This window comes from Podarcis liolepis, assembly GCF_965112155.1.
Source record: "Podarcis liolepis genome assembly, chromosome: 3".
NCBI lineage: Eukaryota > Metazoa > Chordata > Lepidosauria > Squamata > Lacertidae > Podarcis > Podarcis liolepis.
The window spans coordinates 123,985,214-124,000,102 of NC_139557.1; the positions used below are offsets into that span (position 1 = coordinate 123,985,214).

The 14,889-nt window shown below is 51.9% G+C and overlaps 1 protein-coding gene across 2 annotated transcripts; it reads left to right on the forward strand.

Moving 5' to 3' along the window:
• The first annotated feature begins 22 nt into the window (after positions 1-22).
• LOC310702555 (uncharacterized protein) lies at positions 23-14,434 on the forward strand. Of its 2 annotated transcripts, XM_083494302.1 has the most exons (7): positions 23-348; positions 4,496-4,591; positions 5,547-5,918; positions 8,403-8,454; positions 8,564-8,639; positions 9,192-9,284; positions 11,951-14,434. In XM_083494302.1, the coding sequence occupies exons 3-7, from the start codon at positions 5,799-5,801 to the stop codon at positions 14,241-14,243; spliced, it is 2,634 nt and encodes an 877-aa protein (XP_083350428.1). In that variant the 5' UTR covers positions 23-348; positions 4,496-4,591; positions 5,547-5,798; the 3' UTR covers positions 14,244-14,434. The 2 variants fall into 2 exon arrangements, with proteins under 2 accessions (XP_083350428.1, XP_083350427.1); XM_083494301.1 differs by lacking the exons at positions 23-348; positions 4,496-4,591 and having other exon boundaries at positions 5,410-5,918.
• Positions 14,435-14,889: the final 455 nt, after the last annotated feature.

Genomic DNA, 14,889 nt, shown 5'->3' on the forward strand with positions numbered 1-14,889 from the left:
TCCCGTCCCATAGAGTTAGGGACAATCGGGAAGGGCCCCTCGGAGGCCGTGCAGCCTAGTGGGCTCGTTGAGGAGAGCGCGGCGCCCGGGTGGGAGCCTGGGGTTCAAATCCCCTCACCTCCGGCATGGCCAGTCGGCGCCTCTCGCCCCGGGAACGAGGAGCGCGTGTGGGACCCGTCAGGCATTTTGGACTACGACTCCCGTCATGCCCTGACATTGGAGTCGCCGCTGGGGCTGATGGGAGTTGGAGTCCGAAATGAGAAAAGTGGCGGGCGGGAAACGGAGTCTCCATTATGAGGCCTACCTCGCGGGGGTGTCGTGTGAGGGGCGAAGCGCTGAGGAAAGGAGGTCCGCGCATGTTGTTTGTAGGAGGAGGTCGGGATATAAAATTCACATTAGACTCGTAGAATTGTATGTTTGGAAGAGGGCGCAAGGGTCATCTAGTCCGACCCCCTGAAGTGCGGGGATTTTCTTCGACCCTGAGATTCAGAGGATCATGCTCTACTGAATAATAATAATAATAATAATAATAATAATAATAATAATAATAATAATAATTTTTTATTTATACCCTGCCCTTCCCGCATCAGGAAACCGAGCTCAGGGCGGTTCACAACAAATTTAAAACACTTAACTGATGCTAGAAAAAATAGCATAAAATATAGTATAAAGCGTAAATAACAATAAAATCAATTTAGGGGGGAAATCCATCCAATAAAAAATTGGATGATCACCAGGGCTAGCTGGCTAAGTTAGTCCTATTTGGGCCAGCGAGGAGACCAGGGGAGAATTAGCTGTGGGATCCCAGAGCGGGTAATCTTCATTAAAAGGAGAGGAGGAGGGAAGGATGGGGAATAAAAGATCAGGCTAAGTTCAGATTGAAAGCCAGGCGGAATAGCTCTGTCTTACAGGCCCTGCAGAAGGAGGTTACCGTATTTTTCGGACCATAACACGCAGTTTTCCCCCCCTAAAAGACAAAGGGAAATGTGTGTGCGTGTTATGGAGCGAATGCAGGCGGGAGGAGCGCAGCGTGTCTGCCTGCTTGCCTGCTCTATGGCTTTTCTGCAGCCTGTCCTCCCCTCCTCCCTGGCTGGGAAGCCCGCAAAACAGCTGAGCGCAGAGTGCAAATGGATTTGAAATTGGCCAGATTGGGAATATGGATGAAGTCCCGCTAACCTTTGATGTGCTATCTAATAGGACTGTGGATCTGAAAGGTGCCAAAACTATTGCTGTGAAAACCTCTGGACATGAGAAAACCCATTACACGGTTGTGTTGTCTTGCTGTGCAGACGGCACCAAATTGCCACCCATGTTAATTTTCAAAAGGAAAACATTTCCAAAAGAAGTGATTCCACAAGGAATTGTTGTACATGTTCATGAGAAAGGATGGATGGACGAAAATGGAATGAGAGTATGGGTTGAAAAAGTGTGGTCCAAACGTCCTGGAGGGCTTTTGGAAAAACCTGCCTTATTAGTACTGGACCAGTTTAGAGCACATATTAGCGAAAGTACAAAAAAGTGTTTTAAAGAAGCGAAGACTCATCTAGCTGTAATTCCTGGAGGTCTTACCAGCCAGTTGCAACCTCTCGACGGTTCCATCAACAAGCCATTTAAGGTCTTTATGCGAGACAAGTGGAACAAATGGATGGGTGCTGGTAATCATGATCTGACAGCTACTGGACGAATGAAGAGGCCCACTATCACTCAAGTTTGTGAATGGGTGAAAACATCATGGCACTCGGTGAAGGAGGAAATCGTTGCACAGTCATTCAAGAAATGTGGCATTAGCAATGGTTTGGATTCAAAAGAAGATGACATTTTATATGAAGATGGCGAAGAAAGTGATGCCAGTGATTGTGAGGAGCTGAACTTCATAAATTCTGACTCTGACACTGATGAGTTCTTGGGGTTCACAGAAGACTAGAAGAGTACTCGAACCTAAAATTCTCTCTTCATTTGTTAATGACAGTGATGATGGTTCTTAATGCCACTGTTGACTGCTGTTCACTTTACATGGTTGTAATATGATTCTGATATACCGGTTGTTTAATAGTTTAGTACAACATTTGATTCAGAATTTTTTTTCTTGTTTTCCTCCTCTAAAAACTACGTGCGTGTTATGGTCAGGTGCGTGTTATAGAGCGAAAAATACGGTAAATCCTGCAGGGCCCTGGTCTCCTGGGACAGAGCATTCCACCAGGTGGGAGCCACCACTGAGAAGGCCCTGGCCCTGGTGGAGGATAGTGTAACTTCCTTAGGGCCTGGGACCTCTAAACTATGGTTATTCATGGACCTTAAGGTCCTCTGTGGGGCAGACCAGGAGAGGTGGTCCCGTAGATACGAGGGCCCTAAGCCACAAAGGGCTTTAAAGGTCACAACCAGCACCTTAAATCTGACCCGATACTCCACCAGGAGCCAGTGCAACTGGTAAAGCACTGGGTGAATGCACTATTTTAATTACTGTTTTTTTAAATCATGTACTTTAAATGTGAAAATATTGTGTTTTGAATCTGCTGGATGCACTTAATCTGCCCTTGGGTTTTTTAAAAAACCCAACAATACCCTAAAACAAGAGCATATGAGAAACAAATATCCGAAGCAATGACAGAAATGAATATATTTTATCTTCAGTCCAGCAAGATCTGGAATGGGCTGTAGCAAAGATGTCTGGGAAAATAGCCTCGCCAAGGCTGCAAAATAGCCTGGCATCAGCACACTTGCGGGAGTTTAAGGTGAGCTCAGGGTGGCAAAAGTGCCGCTGACCTATGCCAGAGCCAGCGGGGTGCAGTGGTTAGAGTCCAGGACCAGGATTTGGGAGAGACCTGGGTTCCAATCCTCCCACTCGACCAGGTGACCTTGGGGGCCAGCTCTGGCCTGCCTCACAGGGTCATTGCTGGGATGAAAGGAGGAGAGGGAGAAACAGGGGCACCTCCTTGGAAGGAAAAGGCGGGTTATAAATGCAAGGCTTGTACTGGAGTAATCAGCTGCGCATGCACCAGGCGGGGTGGCGCACACCAGGGCACCGTGCTGAGGCATCTGATGAAGACCTGCATTTTTAAAATGAGCTTAAAAATATATTTGTAGATGTTTGTATCTCTCATTCTCTCATGCCAGGCATAAAGCAGCTGGGTGCTCTGGCAGCTGTTTATCATCCTGTTTAAGGGCCCCTGTTTAAGCAAGTGCCTCAGGGTTGTAAAAGGAAATTACAGGCTAGGAGCAAAAGGTCACACTGACCATACAAATTACAGAATACAATCAAGCTGCAAAGACACAATTAAGAAGTTTTATTGTTTAACAGAAGACTTGAGCCACATCTTCATAAGGTTAAAAAGGGCAAAAGCTAATAGAAACAGCTGGCTAGGAAAAAGAGTTGTAAACTAAAAAGGCTGCTTTCAAAGATGTTTTACTGAGTCCTCTTTGAAAAGGCCTTTCCTTTCCTCCTAAAAATCTATCTATGTTATGTATGAAATATATTGACTTAAATGTAATTATGCAAATGATTTAGAAAGTAAGAAATGTTAGATTCTTATGTTAGATTCTTATTTCATTGATGGTGTGTGAGAAGGTGAACCCAAGATCTCTTTAAGATAAAATTAGAACCATGCACCATCTGCTTTAGCCATCTGTTTTGCAGTGAATAGGGCAGCAGGGGCCAAAGATGATCTGATAATTAAGGTGCCTGATCAAGGTAAATGTAAGATATATGGCTACTTGTTTGCCATTTATAGATAGAAGGAAATATAGCTCTTTGTCTCCCATAAAAGGTAATAGGAAATGGGTGTATCTTTTGTGACTGGTTCTAGCAAACAGCCAATAGGAATTTCAACCAGGCTGATTGGACAGAGGCAGCCAAAGGAGGAGCAAGGGGGCTGGGCTGAGGAAATATAAGTGCTGGCCATCAGGGCTGGAAGAGCAGAGCATTGGTAACCATATACCACTGTGTCTCTCATTTATTTGTCTGACAAATAAATTATTATTTTAATTTCTCTATTGCTGCACTGAATATTTCATTCCAGCTAAGCGTTAACCACAAGCAGGGTGCTACAGTGCCAGGCCAGTTCTCAACACCAGCGCTGCTGGCCACACACCCATGGGGTGCAGAGGTTTTACGGAGCCTGCACATTGGTTCAGGCCTGGCCGCTGGAGCTAACCTTTCTTCTTTGTTGGATCATTTCAGTTGCCCTTTTCTGATCCTTCTCCAGCTGTACGATGATAATGATAATAATACCAATAATAATAATAATAATAATAATTTATTTATACCCCCCATCTGACTGGGTTTCCCCAGCAACTCTGGGCGGCTTCTGTTAAAATATTAAAATACAATAACTCACCAGCTATTAAAAGCTTCCCTAAACAGGGCTGCCTTCAGATGTCTCCTAAAAGTCAGGTAGTTGTTTATTTCCTTGACATCTGGTGGGAGGGCATTCCACATGGCGGGCGCCACCACCGAGAAGGCCCTCTGCCTGCTTCCCTGTAGCCTCTCTTCTTGCAGGAAAGGAACCGCCAGAAGGCACTCGGTGCTGGACCTCCGTGTCCGGGCAGAACGATGGAGGTGGAGATGCTCCTTCAGGTCTACTGGGCTTTCAAGGTCAGCACCAACACTTTGAATTGTGCTCGGAAACATCCTGGAAGCCTTACAGGACAGGTCTTACAGGACAAATGTTATGTGGTCCCGGCGGCCACTCCCAGTCACCAGTCTAGCTGCCGCATTCTGGATTAGTTGCAGTTTCCAGGTCACCCTCAAAGGTAGCCCCACGTAGAGCGCATTGCAGTAGTCCAAGCGGGAGATAACCAGAGCATGCACCACTCTGGCGAGGCAGTCTGCGGGCAGGGAGGGTCTCAGCCTGCGTACCAGATGGAGCTGGGAGACAGCTGTCCTGGATACAGAATTAACCTGTGCCTCCATGGACAACTGTGAGTCCAAAATAACTCCCAGGATGCACACCTGGTCCTTCAGGGGCACAGTTACCCCATTCAGGACCAGGGAGTAATTTCTGGGTCACCTTCAATGTCATATCCTCCCACATTTCTCCGGTGAAAATAAGAACGTCCTAAGGAAAATGGACGCGGGTGGCGCTGTGGGTTAAACCACTGAGCCTAGGACTTGCTGATCAGAAGGTTGGCGGTTCAAATCCCCGCGAGGGGGTGAGCTCCCGTTGCTCGGTCCCTGCTCCTGCCAACCTAGCAGTTCGAAAGCACGTCAAGTGCAAGTAGATAAATAGGTACCGCTCCGGCGGGAAGGTAAACGGCGTTTCCATGCGCTGCTCTCGTTCACCAGAAAGGGCTTAGTCATGCTGGCCACATAACCCGGAAGCTGTACGCCGGCTCCCTTGGCCAGTAAAGTGAGGTGAGCGCCACAACCCCAGAGTTGGTCACAACTGGACCTAATGGTCAGGGGTCCCTTTACCTTTAAGGAAAAGCAAGACATTCCAGGTTCAGATCAGAAACTGGGATGGCTTCTGTCCATCTGGGAAAGAGAGAGCCTTTGTGGGTCTGCAATATCGAGCACAAGCATGCTTGAGTTTCAAGTCCTCTCATCTCAGAATCGAAACCTCAGCTGTGGGGCAGGAGCCACTCTTGGGGGTCAGGGGGCAGTTGCCTCTCAGCCCAGCCCAGCTCAGAGGGCTGGATGAATGCCACCCATTCTGCTGCTGGCTGACTGATCACAGAGAGGCCCTGAGCCAACCAGGGTGGACTACAGAAGACATTTGTGATGCAAGCGTTACCTCGGGAGAAGGGGCCCTGTGAACTCCCTGCCTGGAGTCCGGCCAGAGCAGCTGCCTTGCCCCAAGACCATGCTGGCAAACCTGCTGGATGCCATCCCAAATAGCTGCCACTTGCTGTTGCTGCTGGTGGTGGTGCTTTTGTTGCTGTTCGCCGGTAACTGGGCTGCTGAAAACGTGAGAATATCCTGGGTGAGTAAGGCTCAGCCTTTGAACCCAGGTGAGATCTGGGGTTCTGGTTCTTGGCACCGAGAACGGCATAGCCTACCAACCGGTTGCTGCTGGACTCGCTGCCTCAAGTGGGAGAGAGTTCCACAGTCTTTACTACGCTGCATGAACGAGGGCTGCATTTTATCTGCCCTCAATCTTTCAACATTCAGCGTTGTTGAGCATCCGCAAGATCTAGCATTGTGAGAGAGGGATAGAATCAATAGATAGAATTCAAGTTCCAAGAATCATAGAATCAATAGATAGAATTCAAGTTCCAAGAAAGGAGATTCCGACAAAACATTTGGGAAAACTTGTTGATGGGAAGAGCTGTTTGACAGTGGAACTGGTGGACTCTGCTCAGCTTTAGCTGAGATTCCTGCATTGTAGGGGGTTAGAATAGATGACCTTTGGGTCTCTTCCAACTCTTAAGATTCTGTGATTCTCCCTCTGCTTTCTCCATGCGGTGCATAATTTTAAAAACTTTTAACAAACTATTCTGGCACCTCTTATGTGCCTTTTAAAAAAAGTCCCAAAGGTTAAATAACAACAACAACAATGTTTTATACCCCGCCCATCTGGCTGAGTTTCCCCAGCCATTCTGGGCAGCTTCCAACAAAATATTAAAATACAGTAATTCATCAAACATTAAAAGCATCCCTAAACAGGGCTGCCTTCAGATGTCTTCTAAAAGTTTGGTAGTTATTTTTCTCTTTGATATCTGGTGGGAGGGCATTCCACAGGGTGGGTGCCACCACCGAGAAGGCCCTCTGCCTGGTTCCCTGTAACTTGGCTTCTCGCAATGAGGGAACCGCCAGAAGGCCCTCAGCGTTGGACCTCAGTGTCCGGGTAGAACGATGGGGGTGGAGACGCCTCTTCAGGTATACTGGACCGAGGCCAGTAAATGCTAAAACCTTTCTTCATAGAAAATATGACTAAAACAACCGTTTAGTTTTCCTGGCTAAACATGTTTAGCTCCCTCGGGAGATGGTGGACCAGGGGCACCAACTATGGGGGATGTGGGTGCCTGAGGTCTCTCGAGATCTTGGAAGCTGAGTTTCGGTACCTCTGGAAGTCAGGTTCCAAGGCCGGTGGGGAGGGACGTCATGACATGGGGCCCAAGTTGGCTCCCCTGTGGTGGATTCTCCTTCCTTGGAGGTTTTTAAGCAGAGGTTGAATGGCCATCTGTCATGGGTGCTTTTAGCTGAGATTCCTGCCTCGCAGGGGGTTGGACTAGAGGACCCTTGGGTGTCCCAACTCTACAATTCTATGAAATCAGCCCTCCCCTCGCTTGTGATTCCTAGCTGCAAGGGGCTTTCAGATGCAGATCACCTCTGGCAGAGGGACAGATCCATCTTTGCGCTCTCTTTGCACCAGCATTTCTCCTGGCCGGACAAAATGATCCTCCCTCTCCTCTCTTCCTCTGTGCTGTTCTGATACTTTCAGAGGAAGCAGTGAGGGCCAATTCTTTCAAAGAGGAGTGGACAAATTCATGGAGGAGAAGGCTATGGATAGCTCCCAGCCACAATGGCTCTGGTCTGCCTCCACATTCAAAGGCAGGAAGGATTGTGAATTCAAGCTGTTGGGATCCAGAGGAGGCAAAGGTGCTCTTGGGCTCAGATCCTGCGTACGGATTTCCCATAGAGGGATCTGGGTGGGCCCTGTGAGAGCAGGATCCTGGGCAAGATGATCCAGCAGGCGCTTCTTATGTTCTTAAGGGGGGGGAAACAAAACAAAAACTGGGGGAACCTGAAGCACACCAAGACTAACAGGGCCGGCACTACCATGAGGCAGGGTGAAGCAGCGGCCATAGATGGCAATTAGGGTAGGACAGGGGACGCGGGTGGCGCTGTGGGTTAAACCACAGACCCTAGGACTTGCCAATCAGAAGGTTGGCGGTTCGAATCCCCGCAACGAGGTGAGCTCCTGTTGCCTGGTCCCTGCTCCTGCCAACCTAGCAGTTCGAAAGCACGTCAAAGTGCAAGTAGATAAATAGGTACCGCTCCGGCGGGAACGTAAACGGCGTTTCCGTGCGCTGCTCTGGTTCACCAGAAGCAGCTCAGTCATGCTGGCCACATGACCCGGAAGCTGTACACCGGCTCCCTCGGCCAGTAAAGCGAGACGAGCGCCGCAACCCCAGAGTCGGCCACGACTGGACCTAATGGTCATGAGTCCCTTCACCTTTAGGGTAGGACAGAGCTCTGCCTGTGTGACATGCAACCTGCCCTGCACCCACTGAACCAGGCCGCTGTCCTCGGGGCATAAGGAAGGATGCTGAAATAAGATTCAGCCGTCTGCCTGGGAGGAGGAAACTCCTTGCACTTTGTTTTAGGCGGCAGAAAGTCTTGGACAGGCCCTGCAGACTACGAAAGGGATTCAGTCCCGCTCACCGTTTCCTCCCCTGCCCCTGTTGCCACCGCCTTGCTTTGCCTTCAGCTCTGTTCTTTTCGCCTTGCTATTCTCTGACAGGTTCCTCCTTGTCTCAAGAAGAAGCAGACCAAGCACCCAGCAGCATGGATAAGTAAGCAGCAGGCGCACTCCTACCTTCCTGCCCCATCCCTGAGGCAGCCGGGATGCTGCTCCTTGCGCCGCCACGCGGTTCATGGGCTCTTCCTTGCCTTTCTTTGCAGCACCTTTAGAAGGAGCAAGAGACATCAGCACAGACACGGAAGTGAGATGGAACACAAGCACAGAATCGGGAAAGAGGTGAGCCTTGATTCCTGCAGTGCAGGGGGTTGGACTGGATGACCCCGGGGGGTCCCTTTCAACTCTACAATTCTGTGATTCTATGAAAAATCAGACAGGCAGCATCATCTGTCCCAGTTCCCAAAAGGTCATAGTAGTGTAGACACTGAGAGTCATCTAGGCAACCTAAGCCCCGGGGGCTGGATCCGGCCCAATCACCTTCTCAATCTGGCCCACGATCAGTCTGGGAATCAGCATGTTTTTTCATTAGTAGAATGTGTGCTTTTATTTAAAATGCATCTCTGGGTTGTTTGTGGGGCCTGCCTGGTGTTTTTACACGAGTCGAATATGTGCTTTTGTTTAAAATGCATCTCTGAGTTATTTGTGGGGCATAGGAATTCGTTCATCCCCCACCAAAAAAAATATAGTCCAGCTCCCCACAAGGTCTGAGGGACAGTGGACCGGCCCCCTGCTGAAAAAGTTCCCTGACCCCTGATCTAGACGGACCACTAGCCTGATCCAGCATACTCTTACTAAGTTCTTATGCTGCTCTGCTTCTCTGGTTTTTCTTAGGTCATGCGAGACCCTAAGCTTGCATCGCACTCTGCACACCTTGGACAAGAACATCCAGTATCTCGCCTGGCAAATGCAACGCATCAGCGGCACGTAAGGAAATCCTAGAAAACGGCATGCACTTGCAGTCTGAGGGTCTTGCAGATCCGAGCTTCCTTGGCACAGAGACGCCTTCACGCACACGCACACACCCCCGGATGCCCTCCAGATTATTACTGTTTTAATATTTGTATGCCGCTCTTCATGCATAGATCTGAGGCCAGTTCACGGCAGTAAATAATAATAATAGTAATAATAATAATAATTTATTATTTATACCCCGCCCATCTGGCTGGGCTTCCCCAGCCACTCTGGGCAGCTTCCAACAAAATATTAAAATACAGTAATGCATCCAACATTAAAAGCTTCCCTAAACAGGGCTGCTTTCAGATGTCTTCTAAAAGTCTGGTAGTTGTTGTTCTCTTTGACATCTGGTGGGAGGGTGTTCCACAGGGCGGGTGCCACCACCGAGAGGGCCCTCTTCCTGGTTCCCTGTAACTTGGCTTCTCGCAGTGAGGGAACCGCCAGAAGGCCCTCAGAGCTTGACCTCAGTATCCGGGCAGAACGATGGGGGTGGAGACTCTCCTTCAGGTCTACTGGGCCGAGGCCGTTTAGGGCTTTCAAGGTCAGCACCAACAATTTGAACTGTGCTCAGAAACGTACTGGGAGCCAGTGTAGGTCTTTCAAGACCAGTGTTATGTGGTCTCGGCAGCCGCTCCCAGTCGCCAGTCTGGCTGCCGCATTCTGGATTAATTGCAGTTTCCGGGTCACCTTCAAAGGGAGCCCCGCATAGAGCACATGGCAGTAGTCCAAGCGAAAGGTGAAACACAAACCGAGCGGATCAATTTTCCAGGGGTTCCAGGCACAGGGTCTATGTTTCCTTTTGGAAATGATGCACATAAAGACACCACAGATATATGGTTTATTCACACATATATACAAGCTGAGCCTACGATGGAGGGCTTCACAGCATTAACATCCCCAAAGGGCCTTGCTTCGCCAAGCCACAGCCTTGGAGTCAAACAGATATCAAGCATCTCTCTGTTTCTCTCAGGAAAGGGACCCCGAGGGTCAACCAGTACAACCCCCTGCAACGCAGGAACCTTTCCCCCCACATGGGACTCAAACCCACGACCCTGAGATTAAGAGCCTCATGCTCTACCAGCTCAGCTATCTAAGTTCCCATTACCTCACAAGGAAGCTAGCCTAGCTATTCCGAGAATTAGATGTAGGCCAAGGCTTTCAGCCTAATGCCAACTCATAACAATATTTTATTATCTTTGCACTTTTGTCCCTCTGGGCAACGGTGCTTTGTGGTTTATTTCTTTTTACCCTTCTGTTTTCTTTCACAATGTTCTTCTTCTTGTTCTAAGAAAACTGCTCCCTTTCCCTTATGGGGTATTCTAGAACCTGGATAGCAGGGGTAGGCAAACTAAGGCCCGGGGGCCAGATCTGGCCCAATCGCCTTCTTAGTCCGGCCCACGGACGGCCCAGGAATCAGCGTGTTTTTACATGATTAAAATGTGTGCTTTTATTTAAAATGCATCTCTGGGTTATTTGTGGGGCATAGGAATTCGTTCTCCCCCCCCCATATAGTCCGGCCCCCCACCAGGTCTGAGGGACAGTGGACTGGCCCCCTGCTGAAAAAGTCTGCTGACCCCTGCCAAATAGAGTCCTTTTGTAGGTTCTCTGTTATTAGGAGAAAACAGCAGAGGCCAAGCAGAGAATATTGAGAAGCAAAGCAGCTAGTAAACCTGATCTTTATTAAACTGCTGCAACAGGGCCCCCGCTCCCCACACACTGGAGGGATAACCCTGAACAGTGGTGTGCAAGCTCTTATATAGACTTTTGAAATTGCCCACCCTGTAGCCCAAGAGCAACCCCCAAAATATCATACATACATCACAGGAGGAGGCTATCTACAGTAGAACTCCTGCCTGCCAGGATACCTGATAATGGTCACTGATTACATTACCTGGGCAGCCTGGGCATTCTTTTGTGATGCTTAATACTTTACAGATAGGTAGCCGTGTTGGTCTGCAATAGTCAAAATAAAAAAATTCCTTCCAGTAGCACTTAGTTGGTCTTTAAGGTGCTAGTGGAAGGAATTTTTTTATTTTGCTTAATACTTTAGTTCCTGAATCCAGGTCACAGGCTCACCTTATTCATACACAAATACCCCCTTAAGAGAGGATTGCAAGTAAAAAGACAATGGGAAGGCTTTCCCCATTTGCCTCCCTTCCGGCAGGGGAATATTTAAGGTCACTGGGAGAGCTGAAATGGCTTCAGGATTGCTCTCCCGTACCTTTTCAGACACATGGTTCATATAATTAGATAAGTGTGCGTTTATGAGTACAGTCATACCTTGTGTTGCGTTTGCTTCAGGTTGAGTGTTTTCAGGTTGCGTCCCGTGGCAACCTGGAAGTACCGGAAAGGGTTACTTCCAGGTTTCGCTGCTTGCGCATGTGCAGACGCTCAAAATGACCGCATGTGCAGAAGCGGCAAATTGTGACCCGTGTACGCGCAGACACGGATTGCGTTCTGTTCATGTTGTGAATAGGGCTCCAGAACAGATCCCGTTCGCAACCAGAGGTACCACTGTATTTATATTTGAGACCTTAAGATAACATTCCGTTGCTGGTGACAAACAAGACGAACTGAAAGAAGGCCTGTTCTGACCACCTTCCTTTGCCTTTCTGCCTCTCCCCTACCCTCTCCAGGATCTCGCGGACCCCGTCCAATGTCTCCATGGGGTCCGTCACCTCCATCTGCAGCTGGGGCCATTCCTCAGGAGGAGGAGGAGGAGATATAGAGGAGGAAGAGGTCGAAGTTGACACCACCTGCTACAGCTGGTCAGCAGTGCCCCCCTCCCTGGCTCCTACCTCCCTAAACAAAGCAGCGGCAGCCCCAGCAGCTCATCTCCCCAAACCCCCCAGGGTGGTCTGCCACCAGCCCCACCACCAACCCCACCACCAGCCCCACCCCTGCCCCAAGCAGGACTCCAGCCTGTACCAGAAGCAGCTGCAGGGGCAATGGGGGAGCACCACGCCCTGCTCGGACTCCACCACCAGGCGCATCTGCACCCCCCCTCCCTGGCACCCCACCAACAAACACCCCAGCGGCCCGGCCCACCCACCAAAACCGCCCAACAGGATCGGCTTCCTAGACTACAAGTCCCAAGAGCTGCTCAACTGGCACGTCCACACCAAGCAACGCCAGAAGGAAGAGGACGCGGTGCTGGCAACGCTCTCTCGCCGGGACCCCAGCCCCAAAGGCAGGGCCTGGGTGGTCAGCCTCGAAGCTCCCAAAGGCGGGGTCCCTCAGTGGGCCGCCAGCCCGCAGCTGCCCACAGGCCAGAGGTCGCGCAGCCGCACGCCCCCTCAGCCCCACCCGGCAGGCCGCCAGAGCCCGCCCAAGACCCTCCACGTGCGCAGCCCGTGCCCCAGGCCCCCCACGCCGCCCCGGGAAGAGCTACTGACTCCCCCCATCCTCGTATGCAAGACCGTGAGTCACAGCAGCCTCCGGGGCCTGGCCGCGGGCGAGGTGGGCAGCGAGGCTGCCAAGGAGGGCCTGGAGACTCTCCTTGGCCTCTTCGGTCCTGGCAAAAGCCCCCTGGCCAAGGAGCTGAGCAGACCCGGGACCCCCAAGGAGAAGGAGAGGGATGTCGGGGGCAGTCGGAGGCCCCACAGCAGCCCCAAGGAGACCAGAGCCGCCAGCCCGAAGGCCAGAGCTGCCAGCCCAAAGGCCAGAGCCGCCAGCCCAAAGGCAAGAGCCGCTAGCCCGAAGGCCAAGCCCCTGGAGATCGAGATCAGCGCCACCCTGGACCGCAAGGTGCGCCGCCTGAGCTGGGCCGACGCCACTGCACCCGAAGCCCCCAGGCCGCTGGCAATCCGCGACGTGATGAGCACCACCCGCCCACCAGTCCTGGACCCGTTATTCATGTGCCAGGCGCAGCTGGAGATGCCCTGCTTGGCCCTGGGCCCAGCCAAGGTGCAGCAGGAGGTGTGCCAGCCTGCTGTGCCACCCGGCAAGACCCCGTGCCTGGCCCACGCGCTGGTGGAGTCGCTGGACCAGGCGCAAGCCGTGCAGGACCTGCACCAGGCCCTGGCCAAGGGGCTGGGGAAGGGGCGCGGCCGGCCGTGCGTGGAGTACCCCGTCTGCCTGCTGTGCGGCCGCTGCACCCCCTACTGCCCCCACCCACCCACGCGGTACAGCCCTTCCCTGGTGGTCTACCCCCGGCTGAGCGTGCGCGAAGGCGAGGTCCACATGGGCCTGGGCTTCTTGCTGAAGATCAAGCGGTCCGAGGCCAACGAGTGGGGGCTGGTGTGCAAGCCGGACGCCTCCCGGACGCGCCCGGGCAAAGAGGGGCCGCCCTCCAAGCTGGACAGGAGCAAGGGCAAGCGGCGGAAGAACAAGGCAGCCGCCCCCCAGCCTCGAGACCCAGAGAAGGTTGTCCGCGTGCACAGGCAGCAGTCGGCAGAGAGGCTGGACACGAGGCCTAAAAACCACGGCCGGAGCGTCCTGAAACCCGTCCCGCCACCGAAAATGAAGCCCGAGCCGGAACTCCGAATGCCGGCCCCCAGCACGGTGCTTGCCGTGCCCCCCAAGAAGCGCCCCAACATCCTGAAGCGGCTGCTTCTCTGCATCAAGAACGCCTGGGCGAAGGTGCGAGGCAAACCTGTCAAGCCCCCCAAGAGGCAGGGCTCCCCGCCTGCCCTGCCCAAGTCCCCCGAGAGGCCGTGGTCCCCTTCGTCCTCTCCCGACGACTCCAAGCCCCCAAACCACGAGGGGATCTTGCTCCACAGGCAGGACTCTCTGCTCACAAATATAAATGCCTTGGAGCCCAGCCCCAGGCAAAGTTCCCGGAGGGTGTCTCTGCAGCTCGGCACGCCCAAGGCGCCACGGAGCCCCCAAAAGTCCGGGGCGCTGAAGAAATTGTCCAGGCAACCCTCCCCGGTGCAGTTCAAGAAGGCCTCGTCCAAGCAGAAATCCCACAGGAGCAGCGCATCCTAAGGGCCTCGGCAAAGGCGCTCAGCCAGCTTGGCGCTGATACGGAAGGGGGGCGGAAAAGGCTCCATGGCCAGAGGGCTGGAGAAGGGACTCTCCTGCAGGGACCTTTGCTTTCCTTATCCTACTCCACAGGCGGGACACAGCTGGTCTGTGTTGCTTCGTTCCAGGCTGCAAATAAATTGGCTGGACGTTTACATCTTTGTTGCCCCATCCTCTTGCACTTTCTCTGTGAGCTTGTGGGTGGGGGGTGTTGGTGGGAGTGGGGCAGAGAAAGAGGCCAGCTAGGTCAGCATCCTGTTCTCAAAGTGGCCAAGCAGATGCCCCTTTTGGGTGTTAACGGTGAAATCTGAGGGCTCCCTTGGACAAAAACCAAGGACCCCAGCCAGGAATAGCAGAGCAAAAGAGCAGCCAGGAGGCTTGGTCTTTACTGAAGACTGTTGCGACAGGACTCCCAGCTGCCACCAGGTGGAACAGGATGGAAACCCCAAACAAAAGAGAACCCAAACTTTTATTAGCTGCTCATCCCCATGTTACACCCCCCCAAACTACATCACTAATACAGTAGTGCCCCGCAAGACGAATGCCTCGCAAGACGGAAAACTCGCTAGACGAAAGAGTTTTCCGTTTTGGAGGTGCTTCGCAAAACGAA

Excerpts from the sequence above, each read along its gene's own strand:
- LOC310702555 (XM_083494302.1), top strand. The coding sequence starts at position 5,799 with ATGCTGGCAAACCTGCTGGATGCCATCCCAAATAGCTGCCACTTGCTG. Across the intron at positions 5,919-8,402 it reads AAAACGTGAGAATATCCTGG|GTTCCTCCTTGTCTCAAGAA; the intron begins GTGAGTAAGGCT and ends ATTCTCTGACAG. Across the intron at positions 9,285-11,950 it reads ATGCAACGCATCAGCGGCAC|GATCTCGCGGACCCCGTCCA; the intron begins GTAAGGAAATCC and ends TACCCTCTCCAG.